The 24,513-nt window shown below is 40.8% G+C and overlaps 2 protein-coding genes and 4 non-coding genes across 9 annotated transcripts; 2 read left to right on the top strand and 4 right to left on the bottom strand.

Moving 5' to 3' along the window:
- Nucleotides 1-1,047: 1,047 nt before the first annotated feature.
- trnaa-agc (transfer RNA alanine (anticodon AGC)) lies at nt 1,048-1,120 on the bottom strand. The gene has a single exon. It is a non-coding gene; the product is annotated as a tRNA-Ala (tRNA).
- Nucleotides 1,121-1,526: 406 nt separating this feature from the next.
- trnaa-agc (transfer RNA alanine (anticodon AGC)) lies at nt 1,527-1,599 on the top strand. Its single transcript has one exon. It is a non-coding gene; the product is annotated as a tRNA-Ala (tRNA).
- Nucleotides 1,600-2,462: 863 nt separating this feature from the next.
- trnaa-agc (transfer RNA alanine (anticodon AGC)) lies at nt 2,463-2,535 on the bottom strand. The gene has a single exon. It is a non-coding gene; the product is annotated as a tRNA-Ala (tRNA).
- Nucleotides 2,536-4,842: 2,307 nt separating this feature from the next.
- trnaa-agc (transfer RNA alanine (anticodon AGC)) lies at nt 4,843-4,915 on the bottom strand. Its single transcript has one exon. It is a non-coding gene; the product is annotated as a tRNA-Ala (tRNA).
- Nucleotides 4,916-4,943: 28 nt separating this feature from the next.
- brd8b (bromodomain containing 8b) lies at nt 4,944-21,835 on the top strand. 4 transcript variants are annotated; one of them, XM_060887200.1, is made up of 20 exons: nt 4,944-5,052; nt 5,879-5,975; nt 6,483-6,552; nt 6,633-6,745; nt 7,194-7,316; nt 7,892-7,972; nt 8,222-8,286; nt 8,450-8,589; nt 8,811-9,002; nt 9,392-9,494; nt 10,982-11,107; nt 11,432-11,598; nt 11,810-12,292; nt 12,470-12,660; nt 12,777-12,869; nt 12,961-13,029; nt 13,293-13,575; nt 13,737-13,835; nt 20,421-21,691; nt 21,730-21,835. In XM_060887200.1, the coding sequence occupies exons 1-19, from the start codon at nt 5,034-5,036 to the stop codon at nt 20,478-20,480; spliced, it is 2,574 nt and encodes an 857-aa protein (XP_060743183.1). In that variant the 5' UTR covers nt 4,944-5,033; the 3' UTR covers nt 20,481-21,691; nt 21,730-21,835. The 4 variants fall into 4 exon arrangements, with proteins under 4 accessions (XP_060743183.1, XP_060743186.1, XP_060743184.1 ...); XM_060887201.1 differs by having other exon boundaries at nt 4,945-5,052; nt 6,696-6,745; XM_060887203.1 differs by lacking the exon at nt 10,982-11,107.
- A 391-nt stretch (nt 21,836-22,226) lies between these two features.
- si:ch211-39i2.2 (DNA damage-inducible transcript 4-like protein-like) lies at nt 22,227-24,145 on the bottom strand. Its single transcript, XM_060887367.1, has 2 exons — nt 23,874-24,145; nt 22,227-23,162 (listed from the first exon to the last, which is right to left on the bottom strand). The coding sequence occupies exons 1-2, from the start codon at nt 24,022-24,024 to the stop codon at nt 22,708-22,710; spliced, it is 606 nt and encodes a 201-aa protein (XP_060743350.1). The 5' UTR covers nt 24,025-24,145; the 3' UTR covers nt 22,227-22,707.
- Between the last annotated feature and the right edge of the window lie 368 nt (nt 24,146-24,513).

Here is a 24,513-nt window from a genome sequence, read left to right as displayed (position 1 = left end):
TTGAACAATGATCTTATTATAAAAACGTAGATTTGAACACTGAATAGGTTAGCTAAATAGGTTAGTAACATGATTTGAGCAAAACCCTTTTAATAAAACCCTTTTTTCTCTACATCGTCACTGAACAAAGTTGATCACATTTCAATGAAAGGAAGCTAAACCAAATCTTATTGTATTAGCAGAACTGTAGAAATTGAAATCAGGTCTTCAGGTGTATCAGTGCTACCAAACATACAGGCTTTGAAAGCAGTAACTGAATCGCTGAACATTAATCTAATGTACACAATCTTTAATGACGCAATTAATGAACAGATTTTCAGGCATTAATACGACTTGTCATTACTCAGTCATGTCAGCTGTTTATCCTAGCGTTTTGGAAGTAATTAATATCATGTAGTTGAGATTTCAAAGATTTTATATAAAGACCCCTGACCTGTAGTAGAGGAATGACGCAAAAATGTTTTCTCTTTATGATCTATTTAAAGCACATCAAACTCTTCAAGCTTGTAGAACACAGTGATTATGACCTGCTGGTTCAGGAGTCGTGAACAATATATGGAACCAATAAACACAGGAAATGTTTCACAGCAGGTGGAAAGAGAAGCGTTAAACCTCCTCACTCTCTTGGTGGTGGCAGAAAATTGCTTTACTTTGCTTCTCATTTGTATGAAGTAAAGGCAAAGGGTTCCCAAATTTTTTGCTGTTAATGTTAAACATGTACTCCTCAAAACAGTGCTTTTACTCGGAAAATATATGTTTAGAAGTATTGCGAAATGACTAACCAGTAAATATCTAAGACTTTGTACTGAATATTAAAATCAAAGATTTATATAGTTGTTGACATTGTGGAAAAGTTGTAAGATATATAGCTAATCTAATAGATAATCTGTTATTGTAATGTAAGTATTGACATACTGTTAACCGCTGTGAAAGCATCTTCACAATTCATGGATTAAAAACTATGTGAAATAACTAATGTAGGTTATAAAGACAATATTTTAATCCTGAGCCCCTGTACTGTGCTGTAAATATGTCAGAAAAAGGCTTTGGAGGATGCGGGCATCGATCCCGCTACCTCTCGCATGCTAAGCGAGCGCTCTACCATTTGAGCTAATCCCCCACTGTAAGGTATATATTTACCGGTGTAATATGAAATTACTGTATGTAACTATTACGATGTAAGACATTGTAGACAAACTGCTTTTAAGTTCTATATGTTCCAGTTTCTGTATGAGATTATCTCTGGTTTTCTGTACGATGAAAACGAAGTGACAATTGTGTTTTTTTTTAACAGAGCAATGTCGCCATCTAGTGGCCCAAACGATATTTAACGTTATTAAACCATATTTCATTTGTAGTAGCCGTTTTGTGTATTGTTATAACTGCTGATTTCTTGCTCAGTCTTACATTTTACATTTACATTATTTACTGTCCAGTGTCATCCAACTGAGGATGAGTTCTGGTCTGAGTCTGGTTCCTCTCACTGTTCCTTCCTCACCCCAGTTTGCGGGTATCGTAACATGGCTGGGGGATTAGCTCAAATGGTAGAGCGCTCGCTTAGCATGCGAGAGGTAGCGGGATCGATGCCCGCATCCTCCAACGTATAGTTTGTTTTCACTGTACGTTGTATTCTCCTTTATTCTCTAATCAAAATCATACTGCAGCAGAACAATACAAAATATTATCCGAATTTGAGAAAATATGACCTAACTACCTAATTACAAACACCACATAAACCTATTTCTTCATGCAATTAACTAATTAGACAACTCCATAGCTCTTTACCCAACTTCACCATATATATATATATATATATATATATATATATATATATATATATATATATATATATATATATATATATATATATATATAAAAGATAAAATCATGTATTTTCAGAATTTGTAATAAACTATAAAAAGAATAAATAAAGAAAAGCTTTATTTTGTAAACGTATTTACAAAATGTACAAAAATATTTATTTCCTCTCTTTGTGTTTCTTCTGTCGTGACTGGGGGATTTGATCAAATGGAAGGGCGCTCATTTATATCATTAATAACTATACTTACATATATACATACATATATACACTTACATATATACGTATGTATATATGTAAGTCAATCATGTGAATATGAGAAAATATGACCTAACTACCTAATTACAAACGCCAGATAAACCGTTTCCTTCATGCAATTAACTAATTATTCAACCCCATGGCTCTTTACCCAACTTCACCTTCATTTATAGATATAAGTGAGCGCTTGTCCATTTGATCAAATCCCCCAGTCACGACAGAAGAAACACAAAGAGAGGAAATAATTGTGGTGTTTGTAATGTAGTTAGTCATATTTTCTCAAATTCGGATGATTAACCTGAACATGATAATTTTTGTATTGTTCTGATGCAGAATGATTGATTAAAGAATGAAGGAGAACGTACACTGAAAACAGACGACGCATTGGAGGATGCGGGCATCGATCCCGCTACCTCTCGCATGCTAAGCGAGCGCTCTACCATTTGAGCTAATCCCCCGGACTGTGTACAACAGCCACAAAGTGGGGTGAGGACGAAACTGTGAGAAGAACCAGACTCAGACCAGAACACTGGACAGTAAATAATGTAAATGTAAAATGTAACACTGGGTAAGAAATCAGCAGTTATAAAAATACACAAAACAGACCATCTGGCCCAAACAAACACAAAACAATTATATTATTTTATATTATGATGGTTGACGTGAACATTACCTGAATTTTTCTGTCTATTTAATAGAAAATAGACTCTTCTTCTTCTTCTTTCGGCTTTTCCCTTCAGGGGTCGCCACAGCGAATCATCTCTCTCCACCTATCCCTATCTCCTGCATCCTCCACACTTGCACCCTCTAGCTTCATATCCTCATTAATTACATCCATATACCTCCTCTTTGGCCTTCCTCTTTGCCTCCTGCCTGGCAGGTCCATGTCCAACATTCTCCTACCAATATACTCACTCTCCCTCCTCTGAACATGTCCAAACCATCTTAATCTGCCCTCCCTAATTTTGTCCCCCAAACGTCCAACACGAGCTGTCCCTCTGATGTACTCGTTCCTAATCCTGTCCAATCTTGTCACTCCCAAAGAGAACCTCAACGTTCAGCTCGGCTACCTCTAGCTCTGATTCCTGTCTCTTCTTCAGTGGCACTGTCTCTAAACCATACAGCATGGCCGGTCACCACTGTCCTGTACACCTGATATTTTCCTATCATACAGAACTCCTGACACCTTTCTCCACCCATTCCAACCTGCCTGCACTCGCTTCTTTACCTCTTTCCCACTCTCTCCATTACTCTGGACTGCTGACCCCAAGTACTTAAACTCCTGTACCTTCTTCACCTCTTCACCCTGTAACCTTACTGTTCCACTTCCCTCCCTTTCAGTCACACACATGTACTCAACGCAAACCTCCACCTCTCCAGGTTTTCTACCTGCTCCCTTTCTACCACATCTTGCACTAGTCCGCTACCAGCTGCTGACTTTGAATGCCTCCTGTTGCACGTGTACAATATCAAGGAAGCATTGTAGAGTCTTCACACTTATATTTATTGCTGAGTGTATTTTTTGTGTATTTAAATTGCATTGCTTTGTTTTCTGCTATGTGTTGTTTTTTGATGTTTAATGTCTGTATGGATGTTGCACCGTTTGACCTCTGAGACACGACATCCCGTTCCACTCAACATTTAGCGAAATGACAAATAAAGAAACTTGAACTTGAACTTGAACATACTTCTCTGCTACTCCTGACTTCCTCATACAGTACCACAGCTCTTCTCTTGGCACCCTGTCATACGCTTTCTCCAAGTCTACAAACACACAGTGCAACTCCCTCCCTATCCATCCCTATACTTCTCAGAGCAAAAATTGCATCTGTTGTGCTCTTTCTGGGCATGAAGCCATACTGCTGCTCACAAATTTCCACCACCTTCCTTAACCTAGCTTCCACTACTCTTTCCCACAGCTTTATTGTATGGCTCATCAACTTTATCCCCCTATAGTTGCCGCAGCTCTGCACGTCACCCTTATTCTTAAAGATCGGCACTAACACACTTCTTCTCCATTCCTCAGGCATCCTCTCACTCTCTAAAACCCTGTTGAACAAACTAGTTAAAAATTCCACTGCTGCCTCTCCTAGACACTTCCAGACCTCTACCGGGATGTCGTCAGGACCAACTGCCTTTCCACATTTCATCCTCTTCAAAGCCTTCCTGACTTCATCCTTTCTAATCTTATCTACTTTCTGTTCCACAGAGTTCACCCCTTCTACTCTTTTTTCCCTCTTATTTTCCTCATTCATCAGCTCCTCAAAGTATTCCTTTCTATCTCCTCTGTACACTCTCCTCACTTGTGAGCACCCTTCCGTCTCTATCCTTAATAATTGATCTTAATAATCCTTAATAAAACTTGCTGCACATCCTTCCCATCTCGATCCCTCTGCCTAGCTAACTTAGGTCCTTCTCTAGTGTCTAACCTAGCATACAAATCGTCATATGCCTTCTGCTTGGCCTTAGACACCTCCATCTTTACTCTGCGCTGTAACTCCTTGTATTCCTGTCTATTCTCTTCTGTCCTGTCCATGTCCCACTTCTTCTTGGCTAATCTCTTCCTCTGGATACTATCCTGAACTTCCTCATTCCACCACCAAGTCTCCTTATCTTCTTTCCTCCTTCCAGATGACACATCCAGCACCTTTCTCCCTGATCACTTCTGCTGTAGTTTCCCAGTCATCTGACAGCACTACCTGACCTAGATAATAGACTATTATCTGGCAAAAGTATTTCTCCTAATGACGTAACAGAAAAGCGAGTGGAGGATGCGGGCATCGATCCCGCTACCTCTCGCATGCTAAGCGAGCGCTCTACCATTTGAGCTAATCCCCCGTCAAACAGAGTACCGACGCAGCGACTATAAATTCAGCAGCACACATCCTGCGTTTCAGACGGAAGTGCGCACAGAGAGCCGTAAATAGACGTAAATGTGCGCCGAGTGCAGCTCGAAATGTCCACCGGAGTGGGTAGTAAGTGACGATAATATTTATTTCCTTATTCTGTATGTTACCGATGCACACAACAGAGCAGAGAGTAAACCTAAAGCGCGTTAGTCTTTGATTTCTACCCAGCTGTCTGCCAGTTGAAATAAACAAACTGTTATGTTTGGTCTTGCTAGCTTGAGGCTAGCTAACAAAAAAGCTAACTAGCTAACGCGCTAGTTAGATCTAATATTATTATCTTTAGAGTGTAATAGATATGGATTACATACTAAATGTGTGTTTCTGCTGCTTTTAGTTAAGCCAAGAGATACATAAAAGATAAGCCTGACTTGTATTAAGCTAGCTAGGATAATTATCACTGCCATGGTATCAGTCTTAGCTTTAGTCTTAGCTTTAGCCTTAGCTTTAGCCTTTGCTTTAGCCTTTGCTTTAGCCTTAGCTTTAGCTTTAGCCTTAGCTTTAGCCTTAGCTTGTCTATTTAGCTTGAATTAGATTCTGTCATTTCATTCATAGCTACATCATGTATGAGTTGTTTTTTGAGCTCCTGCTAAATGTTTATGAAACTAACACTTACTAATGTTTGTATATAAATGATATTTTGTGTATTGTCTTGTATTGTTTTTGTCTTTTGTCCTGTTTTGTCCTGCACTGTGTACAGCAGTTTGCATAGATACACTTTATGTATCTAGGACTAACTTACTAAGTCTTTATCTCTGTCTTTTCATTTCACTGTGTACTGCAACAGCTATATATGGTTGGAATGACAATGAAAGCTACTTGACTTGATATCGAGTTGAGTTTTGTACTAAAAAAACAACTCAATTGTATATATTGTTTGTTTTTGGTTGTGTAGAACATAAGATGCTGTCTCTCGGGCCGACAGAGCCGTGGTCCATCCGGGAGAAGCTGTGCCTGGCTTCGTCAGTGATGAGGAGCGGAGATCAGAACTGGTGAGGAACTCGGATTATCAACATGTGTCTCACGGAGACACCGACCTCGTTTCATTTATCCAGAGGATCACGGTTATGTCAGTGATTTAATGTCTTAAAAAGGATCAAATCTGATTATCCAACACTTCATGAGGTCTGGGAGAAGTGTTCATTTGTCCAAAACAAATCACACATGCTAGACCTCTTTAGATATGTTACACCATAACGCACGGCATCTATACTGAAGTCGCTGCGGTTCTCTCCTTTTTCTGTCCTGGGTTTAATTTTTGCATGATTTAGTACATCAGGGGTTTCGGGGGTGTTCAAATGAAGCTCTGATGATGAAAAAAAAACGTCTTCTTCGCTATGGTCTTTTCAATACCCGAGTAAACAAAGTAAAAAAAAAAAATAAAAATGTAACCCTCCCTTTTTAAATACTGTTTGCTTTAAAACAATCAACTATTTGTTTAATTATTTTGTTTACTGAACATTTTGAGTTTAGTTTTAAATTTGTTCTTCTTCTTCCAGGGTGTCAGTGAGCAGAGCCATCAAACCTTTTTCTGAGCCAGGCCGTCCTCCAGACTGGTTTTCTCAAAAGGTATCCAAACATCTTAAAGCTAAATGCAGCAAATGTTTAAACTATGTGTGTGTAGTTTATTGGAAAAGACTCTTTACAAGACGTACAGACCTGAGACGAATTGTTTCTCGAGATTACCACACATTTCTCGTCCTTGTGAACAGCACTGCGCTTCCCAGTATTCAGAGCTGCTGGAGACCACAGAGGCCCCAAAGTGAGTGTCATAACCGGCTTCATGCACACACTTCACTGACACTTTAACACACAGATCTGTTGTTTTAAGACTAATTTGGTGCATTAAGATTAAAGAGGTTTCCTTGTAGTAATATTGGAATTGTTGGGATTTTCTTACACATTAACCCCAAAAAAGAAAAAGAATTAACGCTAAATAGGAATCTGTTTAATTGTATTATTATTAGGCCTGTCACCTTTTAGCGATTTATTGTCTGCCCAAAGACAACTTTTGTTTAATTCACACTTGCATTGTGCGAATAAAGGCCAAAGGTCTTTGGTTTGAAATGTCCTGCTTCTCTGTCCTACACTTTGCTTATGTCCTTATCTGCTGCAGTACACACAAAGTTGTCTGACACATGGCTTTAGAAGATGCTGTTTGACTGGGTTGAGAGTTTTCTGAATGCTTAAGATGTGTTGATGTTCTCTAGGCGGAAGCGTGGTGAAAAGGGAGAAGTGGTAGAGACCATCGAGGATGTGATCGTGCGCAGGCTCACAGCAGAGAGGATAGACGAACTCAAAAGACTCCTCAAAGACACCCAGGAGAAATACAGGTGCCTGTTCTGACCTTTCCTCCACTCATCATCTCTGCTAACTGTATAGACTTTCTACCCATCTCGAGGCATTCAGAAATTGTACCAGCTCCGATTGTCTTCTGTGCCATGAAGATTTTGGACCTCCACTGAGATGAGGCCGACTGGTTGACTTGCCACTGCTGCCAAAATACCACTGCCACTGCTAAATACAAACACATTTAGATATATCTAATATTAATCTTGAATTTTGTATTCTATTAATCTTTATATTATTCTTTATAATAACCTTATGTTCTATGTTTATGTTCTGTAAAGCTGCTTTGAGACAATGTCAATTGTAAAAAGCGCAATACAAATAAACTTGAATTGAATAGAATTGAATAGACCGAATGGCACACAGAAGATATCAGTGTCAAGTCATCAAATTAAATTAATGAATGTAAACAGAATTAATATAACAGGCATTTATTAACACGTTTCTCGGCCCAAAGCTGCAGAAAATCTGCTGTGGTTATGGAAACTGTAAATACCTTCTCTTTTTTTTTTTTTTCCAGTTACTAATTGAATTCTCTGTTTGTTTTTGTTGCTTGCAGGAAGCTAAAGAAGGAGGTGGATTTGATTCAGACAGGACACATGGACTCTAAGCTAGAGGAGCTATGGGGAGAAATTGAACAGTAAGTAGAGTTTTTTACTGACTCACCACGCCATGCTCCTGACTGTGTGAGTATAAGGACGTCGTCTGCAGCAGTAATTCAGTTCACTATAAAGTAAGCATCAATAAGTTCTGCTGAGAGAGACCATAAATACGAGTATTTTACATAGACTCACTGGCCATTTTGAAAGGAACCCCTAATTATGTAGTTTATAATTACTCTATAAAATGATTTTTTGATACATTTTCATGTTGTGAATGAATCTGACAGAAAAAGGAAACAGGAGGAAGAGGAGGCTGAACAGAAGAGGAGAGCTACTGAGACAGCCTATCAGGGTAAGTGCAGAATTTCAGAAATTACACTCAAAAGCACTGTCCTGTTTAAACTACGGTGAGATAAATCTTTCAGATGTGAAACTTCTGTTGCGTTTTTAACTTAAAATCTTTTCATGTCACATCTTTCTTCTTCTTCTTCTTTTTCTTCTTCTCATGTCTCCAGCACGGCAAGCCGCTAAAAACACAAAGAGGCACCCGAGCGTCACTGTCCGCTCTCCATTAGGGGCCAGTTCTCCCAGCATGGACGTCCCACAACCTGACACCCCTCAGCAAATGACAGACGAGTCCTGTCCCAGTCCTATGGTGAGTCCATGCCCTAATCTATAGGTCTCTATAAAGCTTTAAGAGTTATCGCATGATGCATTACATTTATATTTATACATTTCTCTTGAGGAACAATTAGATCCAATCTGCTGAACAGGTCAGGGGTTGAGCGTTTGCTAGTGACTTTGTGGTGGTTGCAACTTGACCACTAGTGCAGAAGCTTGGACCATCTAATCATAATCATTGTCCGTTCTGCTCAGACTCAGGGTGTGCCAGTGTTCATACCAGTGTCTGAGGCAGCCGGCCCAGTGCATAAAGAGGGAAGTTTGAGTGCTCTGATCGACGAATCCCCACAGAAGAAGCACCCAAATCAGAAAGCCACACCCCCACCTTCGCCTTTGCTGTCTGAGCTGCTGAAGAAAGGAAGCCTCCTATCAGCCAGCCCTAGACTGGTAAGCATCACGACTCTGGGACCCAAAAGGTTTTATTTTTTACACTCATCTGGGGGAAACCTTATCAAATCTGTGTAGAATCCTAAAATTTTTCTTTTTTCCCCCCTACTCAATAATAAGATGTGTGTGTGAAGTGTGGAATACAGCTTCGCTTACATAATGAAAGGGGCAGATAAGAAAAATTAAAATCTCCAACGAGACTTCGGTGGACAAGACGATGTTTGAGGATATAAAAGTTTTGTGCATCTATGACGCACTGCAGCTGTGCTATAGTACACTGCAGTGGCATAAACAGTACATCAGAACTTCAGGCCGGTCTTAATTTAGTTACCTCGTGTATCCTGTACCTGTAGGTAGTTGTGTTGATAAAAGCTGTGTGTTGTGCTCAGGTGGTGGAGGGTGAGGTGGCTGCAGCTCTCAGTAATGGTGCTCATGGTATGGACATTCACGTCCCTGCAGCTGTTCATTCAACCAGCCACGATGTCTCATCAGGTAAACGCTCTCTCAGTCACAACATGGCTTACCGCGCAGTCTCACGCTGTGTCTAACCCACTGTTTCAGGTTTCTGTGCTTAATGTACACATTTTAACAATGCTATGCAAAGCAAAGCTTGCAAAACAGTGTTATGTTGGGATATTTTTTTTAAATGATTATGCTTCCATTTGAGCTGTTAGAAAGGATGGGAAAAAACCCCCCCACAAATGATATTGTTTAAAATCATTAAGTTTTTTCTTCCAAGTCGAAAAAAAAAAACATGAGGGTTAAACTTTCTCCTTGTGTTTCTTGATTTTGGGGAAAAAGTGCTCTGAGTTATTGGCATGAAGGTATACTGTGGAGTTCTTCTAATGTTTGCTTTGTCTGTCATGGGAAAAGTGCAAGATCTAATATCAAATGTATTCCTATACTAAATATTTTGAGATGTAAATGCAGCCCTAGAATGTAGAGGTGGACAAATCACTTGCCTAGACTAATCTTTTTTTTTTTTATTCGCAGACAATCGGTTTAAATAAATAAGCAAGCCCTACTTCCTAACGGCATTCGTTTAAAATTCGGTTTTGCAATACGATTTTTTTTTTCCAGTCATTTTTAATTAGTGTATGTGGATGATGGAACATATTTTTACAAAACTGACAAATTGAGGGAAATAAGAAAGAAAGAAATTAATTAATTTAAACGTAATAACTGTTTCTTGAAAATAAAGACACTAGCCAGGTTCCTGATATTTGTGATGGAAGTTCGAAATGTCTGCCAACGGCTTGGTGACATTTTGTTAAAGGTCGTAAGCAAGATGTTACATCGTAAAATTGATCCAGAGAGGACAAGGACAATGTCTTTATGACAATGAATGACAATGAATTTATACAGTTGTTTGATTCCTGTAGTCTGTAATGTACTTAATCAGCTATCTTGCTGCATGTGATTATATGACCTTAGCTACTACCTTTCTTTTATTGTTTGCATGATTCTCAGTTACTGAGTGCTGGAGGCAGTGTGTTTTCATGTAGTTTGTCTGAGATACGATTAGCATGATTTCTTGTAACGGACCGAGCGATTGCTTATAGGATTTATAGCTCCAGCACACAATCTGATTAGATATCGGAATTGATCCAGACAAGATTACAGCTAGCTCAAATGTCCGATAGTTGTTCTCCATTAGCTCCCTTCCTTTTTGAAGGATATTTTAAGGGTGTTTCTCGTACACAAATAGATGGTCTAGACTTGTTGGCAGCGTTAGCTTTCCATGTGTCTATTCATGTACACTGGAACTTTCTTATGCTTAGTTTCTCTTTGTCCATCCCTACAGACTGTGGGACTTTTTTAAATCAGAAATGTTTGATTGGGAAAGTCCGGAATAGCATCGCGCTGCATCCGAAGCTGGATTTTTTTTCCCGTCCCTAGTATCTGCCTACTAGAAGTGAATCTGCTGCTTTATTGTGTATGTGTGTCTTTAGTGCTATATCTGTGTGTGTGTGCGTCAGATGCACCAACATTATCGCGTTTGTTGGAAGGCACTCCCCCAGTCCAGATGCCCACCAGCGCCGAGCCCTCTAACCCCCCCTCTGTAGCTCCTCCTGCTTCCGGACATCACTTTATACCCACCACAGGTCTCTGCTGCTCTCTCTCTTTATTACACCTCTCTGCAGCTTTGCTTTTCTGTCTGTCAGTTTATTAACGGATTTTCATAAGAAAAATTTTTAAAGGAATTCTTCACAGACTTCTAGAGTGTAAAGAATCCGTGGTTTTATGGTGATACTTATGGAATTGTCACGTACAATACAGATGCAGTATTTATTTAATGTGGCTACAAAATTAAAGAGTTAAAGAAAACTTCTAGAAATCACAGTGATGGACATTTTGTAAGCTTTCTGTTGATGTTCTTGATGCTGATACTGAAATGTGTGTGTGTGTGTGTGTGTGTGTGTGTGAAGGGGCAGAATGTTCAGGGGCAGAGTCGGTGCTAGCAGTACAGTCTGGGTCGGAGCAGACGGAGGGGAGAGAGGGAGAGCTGGTGGAGGACCTGGTGGCCGTGTCTTACATGGAAGACGAATTGGACCTGGAGACAGTGGGGGACATTATAGCCATTATTGAAGAAAAGGTACAAATAACAGACCCAGAGACACCCAAAATCATTTGGAGGCACTCTGTATTTTTTATGACAGTTTTAGTGTATTATTTAGTCCAGATTGGCCAGGATGATGGTGGCGTTCTTTTCTCTCGTGAGATATGGGAAATTTATTGATCAGATTACTGACATTTTTTTTCCTTCTTAACAACTCTGCAATGGTCTTTCTCACTCTCTCTCTCAGGTGGATGACTCAGTGGAGGTGTTGGATGCGGCAACAGTGGAGGCTGCACTCTCTCTTTGTGAAGAAGCAGTGGCAGGGGGCCACCCCCTCTCAGATCCCTGGGAATCCCAGCCTTTTAAAGCACCTGAGCCTGAGACCAGAGTTTTCACCGGCCCGCAGCTTATCTCTTCCTCACCGGCATCCACTGCTATCGTGGTGGAATCTGTCATGGTGGAAGAGGTAGCACAAACCGGAGTGTCCGTGATGCCGACCGAGGACCCTGATTCTGTTCCTCCAGCAGTTCCTGGGAATGCACACGAGCCTGAGACGGCAGCTGATGATGAGAGGGACGTAGAGGAGGATGGTGCACAGGAGGAGGAGCAGACGGAGAACAGAACGCCCAGTCCTTCTGTGAAGTGTGAGAGCGAGGAATGGACACAACCAGAAGCTGAGACGCCCTGCCTCGACTCAGAGGACAGCTCTGCCTCCGGGAGAGACCCAAAGGTATTAGATTTTAAATATGATTGAAAATGAATACGAAATAGAGCCTAGGATCAGGTTTCCATGGTTACACAATCCGTTGCTGACATATATGGTTTTATAGTACGGGGGTAAAGTAGACATGTGAATATATTGCACTACTGTTAAATGTTCTCTCTCTCTCTCTCTCTTTCACTCTAGGAGGTGAAGGATGAAGATGGAGGGAGTGAGGTGGATGCAGATGAAGTGATGGAGATGAAGGAATGCGGAGAGGGGCCGTATCTTTCAGAGGTGGACCCACCAGCCAGCGAGAGCGAGGATGGGTACGGCACGAACTCCCAGCGCTACACCACCGCAGACTCCACCGCCAGCAGCCCTGCATCCTCCCAGTTGTGAGTAGTGTGTGAGTGTTTACAGAGTTTGAGCAAGAAAGGAATTGATAACGAGGCAAATATCAAGCACACTATATAATTTATCACCTTTCTTTGTCCCTCTGTCTGGGAGCCAGTTCGATGTGTAGCGAGGACCAGGAGGCTTTGCAGGCCCAGAAAATCTGGAAGAAGGCCATCATGCTGGTGTGGCGTGCAGCAGCCAATCACAGGTTAGCTGTGAGATAATATGTCATGTCAGATTGTTTAATAATGAATTCATTTCCTGTTGGTGATTTGAGCTTTGTTTGTTCATATGTGCAGGTATGCGAGTGTCTTTCTCCAGCCTGTATCTGACGACATCGCTCCTGGCTACCACAGCATCGTACACAGGTACTAGAACAAAGGTGTGAGGTATAGGTCATATTCTAAGAGCAAGCACTGAACCAGTATTTTACCCCCCAGTTTCTATCCTAATTAAAATAAGCAGTGAATTTGCATTCATTTATGGTGTTTCTAGGAAAGGGGAGTGTACAGATTTTAAAGAAAGGTTTTGTTTACAGGGAATTTTTGATTTTGTTGAACAGATTCTAAGTATTATGAATTCTTTCTAGAACTGTTTAAAGTCTCACTCGTTCCTCCTGCCCCATGTTCAGGCCCATGGACCTGTCTGCAATCAAGAAGAACATTGAGACAGGGCAGATCCGCACGACAGCCGAGTTCCAGCGAGACATCATGCTAATGTTTCAGAACGCGGTCATGTACAACAGCTCGGACCACGACGTCTACCACATGGCCTTGGAGATGCAGCGTGATGTCCTGGAACAGATCCAGCAATTTCTGGCCACTCAGCTCATCATGCAGACTTCTGAATCAGGCATCAGCGCCAAGAGCCTCCGTGGGCGAGAGGCCAACCGTAAACAAGACCCTAACGACAAGGTGAGATGCGCACACCAAACACGCTGATTGTGGTGGAAGGGAGAGCAGTCAGAATCCCAAATTCATTTAATCATGGCTGGAGAAACAATCCCCAAGCCTGCTAAAGTCCCTGTCAATAAGGATAGGGTTACACCCGCTAACCCACAGTCTCATATACTTAGAGCCTGAGCCCAGCACACAAAGATGCACATTTAGAGCCAGAACCAGCTGCCATGCCCAGAAGGAAAAGGAACAACTCCAAACAAGATACTAACAAACAGGTCAGTGAGATTAAACATTTGCATACACACAGAACCTTTTTACACCTGGCAGTTTCATGCAACTCGCATAAAAAAAAAAGCTTATTTAACACGCATGTAAATTCGATCGCTCTCTCCAGAGTGTCTACATAAAGTGTAAACCTCTCACAAAAATCTCATCACACATCCATTTCCAGGGGGGGCACGATGGCTTAACGGTTAGCACGTTTGCCTCACACCTCCAGGGTCGGGGTTCGATTCCCGCCTCCACCTTGTGTGTGTGTGTGGAGTTTGCATGTTCTCCCCGTGCCTCGGGGGTTTCCTCCGGGTACTCCGGTTTCCTCCCCCGGTCCAAAGACATGCATGGTAGGTTGATTGGCATCTCTGGAAAATTGTCCCTAGTGTGTGATTGCGTGAGTGAATGAGAGTGTGTGTGTGTGCCCTGCGATGGGTTGGCACTCCGTCCAGGGTGTATCCTGCCTTGATGCCCGATGACGCCTGAGATAGGCACAGGCTCCCCGTGACCCGAGGTAGTTCGGATAAGCGGTAGAAGATGAATGAATGAACATCCATTTCCTCCATACACAACATAATGTATGGAAGATTCACTCAATTATAACAATATGCTTAGGGATTGCTTTTATTTTCTACTGAATAAACCACAGAGAAGCACAGAAATGCTAACCCGATCTCACAGAAAACCTCTTTGCACCACTTTCTATATGAATATCATATTCATGTCCCAAGCAAACTAGCTATAAACAGATCAAACTTTAACTCCAGGACTGTGTTCTTTATGAGGGACGACACGGGAAGTTGGTGATCGAAGAGTTATGAGGTGATTTTGCATATAATGTGCAACACATCAATCTGATTTTTAACTGAAGACATATCAGATAGCAGTCACATGAGAATGCCAGGTGTAAATGTGGTCTTGGACATCCCTGGGAGCAAGAATCGTCAATCGTAAAGATGATCGGAACGACTAAACGCTCAGCTGTCATGAATTTCTAGAAAGATCATCTGATGGTAAGTCTTCATCATGTCCAGCTAAAACATGAGCAGGGATAATATTCATCATTGAGAACAGTTTAGATTTACTAAACCCTCAGTTATACATCATTAGTGTATTCTGACGCTTGCACATAAACACTGTCCTACTCTAAATCGAAATGAAATTGGCTAAAAAAAGTCCAACGTAAACCTTCTCTGGTGAGATTTTATTGTGGTCGTTAAGCAGTACGCAAACGCGTCCGTGACGGTTTGTGGCTGCACCATCTGCATGAACCTGTTTCATATGCATGACTCCTCTCCCATGCCCTCCAGTCAGGTGTACACCAAAGTATCTGTAACTTAAAAACACCTGAAGCAAACCCACGGCACCATTATGTCCACATCCGCATTGTCATTCCTGCCTTGTGTATTTATTTCATTTGAAATAAACTGCATAACGTGGTGTAGTGATGAACAAATGGCTCACTGAGGGACTAGGTTTCTCAAAACCAGAAGAGTTTCGTAGCAGAGCAAACACTATTTAAGCTGTGATCCAAATGACTATGCACTTGCGACATGCACCATGTACCCTAGCATCTAGCGTATGAATGTTAAAAGAGTAGAATAATCTCAAATGAAACGATAACATTTTTTATTAAACAGAAGTAGAATCCAGATATTTATAAGATATCATAAAATTACTTGTCCACTGGAGTCGATGCCAGCCGTCTTGAAAAAACGTTTCACATTCAGCATCGGTAGCTGGTAGCTCCGCCCCCTTTTTCTCTACATAAGCAAAGCTGTGACCATTGAGTGCATGGAGTGTCCAGCATTAAAATAATTGTAATAATAATACAACACATTTGTATATAAGAGAAATATAAGGATGTTTATTAATATTTAATAAAGTGATACTGTTTCTTACTTCTTAAGTCTTGACTTCTATACTTCTAGGTGGTACGACCTGTATATTAGAGAGCGTAGGGCTCGTGTGGCTCCATCTGCAGCCAGTGAGACCTCGAATCTCCTGATATTGAAACCTCACAATCGTACACCACACGTTAGACGCTTCAAAAACGAAAAACTGCTTTAAAAATGTAATTAGGCGTCTGTATGTTTTCCTCACCGCAAGGATTTTGGGAAACTTGGCCCGAATTATTATTTGATTTATTTCTGTATTTTATATGTGTCACTGTTTACAGCTTTGTAGTAATTGTGAAAGCTACACACACCCACATGCAGACACATTAAGGATGTTTTACCTCATCCTCTCAATGCATGCTTGTCAAGTCACACGTATCACTTCAAACCCACCCTCACCCCACACACACACACACAACGCAATCGCTCACCAGCCATCTGTCTCACAGTCTATCAAGCACTGATCTTCACTGATCTTTCTCAGCTGCATCTCAGACGAAATCCGCATCCATGACTTCTCCAAATTTCAGTACTCTTTTTTTTTTTTTTTTAACACGCCCTTGTTGATTTTCCTTCACAGTTTTCCCCTCTTTCTCAATTTCTTGTCTCTGTCTTATGTGGCACTAGTTTTCCCTACTTTTTAGCTGAAATCAACTTTGTTAGATGAAGGCCATGGAAACTGGCTGTACATCGGCAAAAACTTCCAGATGTCGATCTGACAGTTTCCTTTTCACAATAATTTTTTTAATAGAATTTTTTTGAATAAATCTGTGTGTAAATCTTTTTTACAGGCCAAACTGTAATAACAATTTTGCTAGATTTACAAATATTTCAGTAACCGTGGTCTTTAACTTGCACTGTGATAAATGCCAGTGATGGAAGTATCCTCGTTCACAGTGCAGCTGCTTTTCGTTTAGCGACGTCCACAAAACTCCATAAAAGGCAAAAACCTCAGCGCTGAAAACAGCAAACTGACAACTAAACATTAAGAGAGCTCGTGTGTGGTGCAAGTAAAATCTTCCAGCAGTTCAGCTCAGAGGCAGACACACAGGTGCCATTACTTTCCTCCTAATTGAAAGGATAGACTTATTTCATTTATGCCTTTCTTTTGTAATCATGGAACTAATATGAACTGACAGGTTTTAATGGAACAATGTGTGAGTGTGTGAGTGTGTGAGTGTGTGTGTGAGTGTGTGTGTGAGTGTGTGTGTGAGTGTGTGTGTGAGTGTGTGTGTGAGTGTGTGTGTGAGTGTGTGTGTGAGTGTGTGTGTGAGTGTGTGTGTGTGAGTGTGTGTGTGTGAGTGTGTGTGTGTGAGTGTGTGTGTGTGAGTGTGTGTGTGTGAGTGTGTGTGTGTGAGTGTGTGTGTGTGAGTGTGTGTGTGAGAGTGTGTGTGTGTGTGAGAGTGTGTGTGTGTGTGAGAGTGTGTGTGTGTGAGAGTGTGTGTGTGTGAGAGTGTGTGTGTGTGAGAGTGTGTGTGTGTGAGAGTGTGTGTGTGTGAGAGTGTGTGTGTGTGAGAGTGTGTGTGTGTGAGAGTGTGTGTGTGTGAGAGTGTGTGTGTGTGAGAGTGTGTGTGTGTGAGAGTGTGTGTGTGTGAGAGTGTGTGTGTGTGAGAGTGTGTGTGTGTGAGAGTGTGTGTGTGTGAGAGTGTGTGTGTGTGAGAGTGTGTGTGTGTGAGAGTGTGTGTGTGTGAGAGTGTGTGTGTGTGAGAGTGTGTGTGTGTGAGAGTGTGTGTGTGAGAGTGTGTGAGAGTGTGTGAGAGTGTGTGAGAGTGTGTGAGAGTGTGTGAGAGTGTGTGAGAGTGTGTGAGAGTGTGTGTGTGTGTGTGTGTGTGTGTGTGTGTGTGAGTGTGTGTGTGTGTGTGTGTGTGTGTGTATCCCTGCTTAATTTTAGCGTACACGGCATCAACGAGGGCGTGACGACAAAAAAAGAGCACTGAAACACACTGTTTCCCTCTTTCGCTTTCATTTCCATCCCGGCTTTACTGAGCTTGTGTGTGTGTTTTGTGGGTGTGTGTTTGTGTGTAATAATCTGTGTGAGCTTTCTCCTGCTCTTAGTTTGTATATTTGATTGTACAACACTTTGTCTTGTTTGTTTTGTGACTTCCTTTGCTTTCAGGCAAAATGTTCAAAGCTCCTGAACGTTAACAATCTCATCTTCATATCCATCTTTACTAGTCTATAACCTGTGGGGATGATTGTGGAAATCTCCCGAATAAGAGCTGCGCGGTTCCTGTTCTGTACGGCAAGAACCGTGACTGTTCCTTAAAGAGCTTTTCCTAAGATTTGCACACACAGCTTTTTTAATTCACGTTATATTAGTTGTGTGTTTTTAGATGACGATTGGTTTTATTTGAGTGCTGAAGAGTACACTGTGGTGACCTGATCGTTACAGGAACCAAGCTTATTCTGTCCCACGCTGTCAAAATGCACCTTTTGGAATATCATACTCTGGAATATCTGGTTAATCCAATCAACAAAGCTTCACTAGTGAGAGCTCACTGAAGATCACCAACACAGAAATCAGGAAGTGCTGAGAGTTTTAGTAGCAGGCTAGACCTCAGAAACCAGAGATAACACTGGGAATTTAAATTCTGAGAAATTACCATGGCAGTTGTCTTGGTGTGTAACTGTCTCCATGTGTTTCCATATTCCTTTTGTCTGTTTATTCGTATTTACATTTTTTATAAGCGTTTTCAATCACATCGAACATCAACCCAAAATAATCTTTTCCAGAAGCAAGCACTTAATATTTCTTTAGACTATTGAGCATGCAAAGCTTTTCAGTTCACGCTTTCATTCCTGAAGTTCAGAGCATCATTTAGGTCTCACTGTTCAGAATTAAATACAGTGTGCAGTCTGTCTGTAAGGGACTGTTAGTTTATTTTAAACCTCTTCCTCTTGTTATCAAATAAAGTTTATTAACTTGTTGAAATAAACGTAGTGTCTTTTAAGTGTTTTTACTAGAAGAAGTATAAGTCGTGTCCAAGTCAATGGCCAGTTATGTCAAAACTATTGTAATGCAATGCTGTTAACTTGAGTTGTATGTTCTTTTACAAATAAATTTCTCTCAACGTGGACTAATTTAAAAGACATTTGGAAGATGATTATTCCAACGGATTGTCGTCAGCAATATTGAAAAAAATGTTCTCGTCCATTGTCAGCGCATTGTAGCCCCGCCCCTTTTTGTCACATAAGCGGAGCTCTCTCGTTCCACATTTTGCTTTTTAGGTTGAATAAGTGCATCATCCAGGTGCACACACCTCAAATCTAAATTTTATCTAAATGGTGTTGGATTTAAGATTTCAATTTCTTGTCTTTGATGTGGGAAAACATGCACAAATGCCCTCAGCTTTTCCAGAAGAATCTAGCTAATCCTTAACCAGAATTAAAGGATTTGACCATTTCCTCGTTCCATTTTTAAAACTGTAAGATTGAGGCAGCTAGAACGAGTGGACGTGACAACAGCTAAAAAGACCTATGGATTGACTGTACAGTTAGAGATCTGGCTCTGACTTGAACACGGACGAGATAAGGGTCAGACTGTCTTACTGTCTTGAGTGTATTCAGTGTACACTTCTGCGCAAGAACAAGTGATATGGAATCAGTCCAGCTTGCTCATGGTATTGGGACTGACACATCGTGGTTTTTGCACAACATGCAAAGCTCCTCTCCCAGTAGCTTCTGCCCCACTGGAAAGTAGAAGTCATATAAAATATATTGCCACGTGAAGGCTTAACTTTTTATTTATTTTTATTTTTTTTTATGTTATTATAAACACACTACATTTAATTGCACTTTTACAGTTTCAAGCCTGTCATTGCAGCACAGTAACGGAAGCATATGACCAAAGATAGCTCGGGGTTATGAGATCATAACAGTACTGACTGTTAGTAGAGTAGAGAAGCCCGGACTTCACACTGGTCAGTGAGAATGATTTGACGTCACTCTGTAAACAGGAAAGAAACCGGTAGTAGAGAAAACTTTGCCTCCAATGCAGCATAAATCCAGTGTTGGTTTCTGTTGTGGGACGTACTCCTGCTGTGGAAACGTTCCAGTTTATTATGAGTGAATATTTCCTACAAACAGAAAAGCTCCTTGTTGCTCTAAAAGCTTTTATATGTGCTTCAACTGTCTGTCTGGAAATCTGCTTGTGTGTCCGTAGTTATAAATCTCTGTCTGTTGCGAGTTGCTTAGATGTGTGTGTGTGTGTGTGTGTGTGTGAGAGACTCTCTTTCTCACTGCTGTTTGTCCTCCTACAGGACAGTCTCCCCATGGCCTCTCCTGCTTTTCTTCTCTCTCTCTTTGTAAGTATCCAGCTCAGAGCTTTTCTTTCTGCCCCCTTAAGGCCTGCCTTTCTGCTACACATACAAACACACACGTACACACACACACACACACACACACACACACACACACACAATCATATTCTCCTCTTGTAGTAGGACTGAATAGAGATGTGCTAGGATCACATACCTGATTTATTTCTTTAATTTTATACTATTCTTTGTCTTACTTGTAACAGAATTAAGCAGTTGGTCATGTTTGATTTCAAACATGAAAATATTTCTTTGTAGGATTCAGAGTGTACAGTCTGCTGTGTCATGGCTAACAGAAAGTAGTTATTTTGAGTACAGAGAAGCTTGTGTTCCTGCTCACACCTCCCTTCTATCCCTGCTTTTTCTCTTCTTCTAGGATGGAGGCACCCGGGGTCGCCGCAGTGCTATCGAGGCTGATATGAAGATGAAGAAATGAACAGCAAGTCCACAACACATTTAGGATCTCTCTCTCTCTCTCTCTCTCTCTCGGTCTCGGTCTCGGTCTCTCTGTGTCCTACCTTCACACTAGCAAGCAACAAGTCACTCGCATGTTTATATTTTCTGTGTGTGTGTGAGACAAGGAAACAGTGTCTCATGGTCTCTTTAGAAGTCAGCATTATTTATTTGCTGAATCAGAACTAAACTGAGCCAGAGAAGACACAACTACCCCACTAAATGGTTTGGCAAAAAAAACATTGAAGATAAGCCAGGTCATCAGTACTTGGTGTCCAAGGTTTTACAACAAAGCCTCAGTAGCTTTTCAGTGTTGTTTAGGACACAGTCTGACTCACTGTAAACATTTTTTTAAAAAGTACACGGTGTAGCTGAACACTGCCATCTTTTACAACTGGAATCACTTATCATTCCATTTCATTTGTATATACAAGATAGTGTTGCTGATGATATGAGTAGCAATATATTCATTCACCAGCCCGTGTATTAGGAGCTTTCATGCACTTGTGCATTCATCCAGTCCGTGGCAACAGCATAACAAATCAAATCGGGATCAAGAGCTTTAGTTAATGGTAGAAGAAAAAAAAAGAAGCTCTCCTGTAAAGGACCGAACAAGAATCTGATGTGATCTGATCTTTGGAGCTTGTCCACCTCAAGGTTTGACATGTGTTCTGTGATGCTTTACTGCTCACTAGGTTGTAAAGAGTAATTATTTGAGTATCTGGTTGTTCTCCAGTGATCCCTCAACAAAGTGTTTCCACCCATGGAGCTGCTCACTTTTGTACCATTTTGTGTAAACTCTAGAGACTGGTGTGTGAAAAGCCCAGATCAGCAGTTTCTCAAATACTCAAACCATCTGGTAGCAACATCAAGGTCTGTGTCCAAGATCACACGTTTCCCCCCAAACCTGATGTGTTTGATGTGAATATTAACCCAAGCTCTTTACCTCTATCTGCATGTACACATCATTCACTTTGTGCTGCAGCCACCTGATTGGTTGATTAGATAACTGCATGAATGTACAGGTGTTTTCTAATAAAATTAGTTTTTACTCCAGTGAAAAATGAACAAATCTGATGTTGGATGTTGAGCATGTTTTGGATGACTGGGGTGAAGACAACAGTGTAAATTTGTTTAATGAATCCTTTAATGTACTTGGTTTAAACTTCATTAGGTGTGCAATGTCTAGGGGCTGTCAAATGACTTGTGGAAAAAATAAATTCTTAAAACAGGTCAAAAGTAGCTAAAGGAACTTTCTATATTTAAAAAGAAGTAAATGTACCTTTTTTTCCCCTCCTTGTTTTAATTTATGTGAGTTAATAAAACTTTAGAAACCAATTTTTTTTTTTGCTTTAGAGTTTGCATTCTTGTGTTCATACATAATCTATTCATGTATTTGTTCTTGTTAAGTAATAACCTTTATATTACATTATCAATGCAAAACTAAAATCACTTTGTGACACAGCCTATTTCTAGAGCAAATGCTCAGCAGATTTATGAAGTAACGTGACATTGTGTAATACTGAATTTTAAACATGTGACGTTTAAAAAGTGTGACATTTGAAAAATTCTGAAGTGATACTGATGAATTAAGCACAATGTTCAGATGTTACATTTAGTTAAATGGTCAGTCAGTTTCTGTCCGTGCCAAGCATATTTAGAGTTAAATTATGTTAGGTCAATTAAAAAAAAAAAAAACAAACACACACCAACTCACAGCAAGAGGCAATTTGACATTTGAACACAGTGCAAAGATTTTATTTTTCATTAATCCTGAGGGAAGGTTTAAATGCACCAAAAAAAGAAAAGAAATTGGAGACAAAGCCAGCTTAGCTCCCTTAACATATGGAAAAATAAATTATCTAAAAGGATCAGGAACAAACGTTCATAATACCAAAGATAAACCTGTGTTTGAAATGATGTTTTTCCAGGGAGATATAAAACCCCCCACAGTGCATCTCAAAACATACCTCAAACAGAAGTTCTGTTAATGGAAATAACATTCATACATGCTGTAAACAGTACAGAAATGTGCAAAGGTTGCAGAAATAAAGGTCAGCAGTAACAAGGTCCTGTATCTTCTGTAGGAAAGGCAAGAAATTCTGAATAACAGCAAATTTAGTGGAATGTGCAAAATGGTTTGTAACAGTTTTCTTGAACTCAGTGATACAGATCATACACAGTCCCTCGTCTTTACACGGCTCCTGTACTCAAAACTCGATCAGTGTAGGGCTGGCGGACGAGTACAGCTTCCTTTTGATGAGGCGATACTCTGGTCGGAGCCGCAGGACTTTCTCTGTCCCGAGCAGGTGCTCTAAAGGCGGCCAGCGCTGAGGATGGACTTGGAACACCACAGACAGCTCGAAGGTGGGCGTGAGGCTGTGCTCTGGTGTCACCGTGCCCACTTTTTGTAAACCTGCCTGGGCCTCAGTGAACAGGTGAATGAGCGCTCCTCTCACGCCGCAGGGCTCGTGCTCAGAAGCACGGAGAATGTCTCCAGCGATACGCGTGCACATGCGAGTCGGAACCAGTAGCTCGCTGCAGTGCAAACTGGACGCTTTCGCCTTTACAAGACACTTCTCAATCAGCACAGCCAACTCCTGCTGCTGCAGCTGGATACTCGCTTCCAGGTCATCGTCCTCTAGACTGCACTCTGACTCCAGACCTGTGAGAATGAGATGATGGTGGGAAACTTTAAATGACCGAATCCTCCATGTTGTAAAGTCGAACACTTAAAGAGTTTCTCCACATCACACCTCAAGTGTGAACATGTGTGGAGATGAAGCGATGGAGATGTCAGCATGACATCCTTTTCATATTAAATAGGCAAAAAGGCGACAACATTTGAGATCACAGCTAAAGACGACTTTAACTGCTGATTTGGCTGCATAGTGTTACAAGAAATTTCTAATTTAATCTGGACTTTTTTCCTGGAGCTAAATCAGAATGATCACGTTTTAATAAATAAATAAATAAATAAATAAATAAATCAATTTATTGCTAATTTTCTAGCAATTTCCCTAAAAAAAAGCCATTTCTTGTCAAACGAAATAAAACCGAGTTAAACCGGTCAGTTGACTAACATTTAATTAGATGACCGTGTGTGTGTGTGTGTGTCCGTGTCACGCTGTTATCAGCTGAGTTCATCATTAGTGACGTCAGACGCACACTTCCGCCTCACAACGTCAAAAAACGGTTTAAACATTTAAAAAGGTTTAAATTTACAAATATATATTTTATATAGCTATCTGTCTATAAACGAGATATGGGGGGGTGTTTACTTTCAGTTTGTAATTTGTTTGATAAAAGTATTGACCAACATAAAAAACGACAATTAAACACGACATAATCAACAATAAGTGTTTATTTCACTCACTCATGGAGCTGCTGGTTTTTCTGAGGCGTCCGACGGTTTGTTTACGTGCTCTGAAGCGCTGCAGCACTTTTCTCCACATCTCGGTTAGGTTATCCTCTTCGGAACCGGCGGACAAGCCGTAACCAAACACCAAAGCCTGGCTATAGACCATTTTAGCGACGTTTCTTCACTAAACTCTGAGGTTTCTCCGGTCGCCTCGACCACAATCTGTCCCTTCACTTCGTTCTCGTACATTCTAGAAACCGGAGCGCGAGCCCTCGTTAACCGTCGCGCTGTATTTATACACCGTTGCTTGCGTCAGCTGGAAGCCGCCGCGCGCTGATTGGCCGGAGTGTTCTAGCGCGTGGTAGGAGGGTAACAGGTTGCTAAGAGACGACGCAGGTTGCGCAACACTGTGGTGAAGTTAGATCAGCTTTAGCTACACGCAACCTTTAGAGCTTATTACACTCAGCTTTATATAACTACACTTTATTACCTGTACATTTATTATATATTAACGATTTTACATCTTCTATTATTAATATTATTATTAATATCGTGCTAAATTATATCAGGACTCTCTTTCTAACATTTTGTGTCTATCATGATATCCTTTTGTTTATTTAGTTTTAATTATTGTATTAATAAATGGACACATTAA

The sequence above is a fragment of the Tachysurus vachellii genome, chromosome 14 (genome assembly GCF_030014155.1).
Source record: "Tachysurus vachellii isolate PV-2020 chromosome 14, HZAU_Pvac_v1, whole genome shotgun sequence".
Taxonomy (NCBI): domain Eukaryota; kingdom Metazoa; phylum Chordata; class Actinopteri; order Siluriformes; family Bagridae; genus Tachysurus; species Tachysurus vachellii.
The sequence above is the reverse complement of the archived record's forward strand: the minus strand, read 5'-3'. Positions and strand labels throughout refer to the sequence as shown.

Excerpts from the sequence above, each read along its gene's own strand:
- brd8b (XM_060887200.1), top strand. Across the intron at positions 7,973-8,221 it reads CTATGGGGAGAAATTGAACA|AAAAAGGAAACAGGAGGAAG; the intron begins GTAAGTAGAGTT and ends TGAATCTGACAG. Across the intron at positions 13,836-20,420 it reads AACAAGATACTAACAAACAG|GATGGAGGCACCCGGGGTCG; the intron begins GTCAGTGAGATT and ends CTCTTCTTCTAG.
- si:ch211-39i2.2 (XM_060887367.1), bottom strand. The coding sequence starts at position 24,024 with ATGGTCTATAGCCAGGCTTTGGTGTTTGGTTACGGCTTGTCCGCCGGT. Across the intron at positions 23,163-23,873 it reads AAAAACCAGCAGCTCCATGA|GTCTGGAGTCAGAGTGCAGT; the intron begins GTGAGTGAAATA and ends TCATTCTCACAG.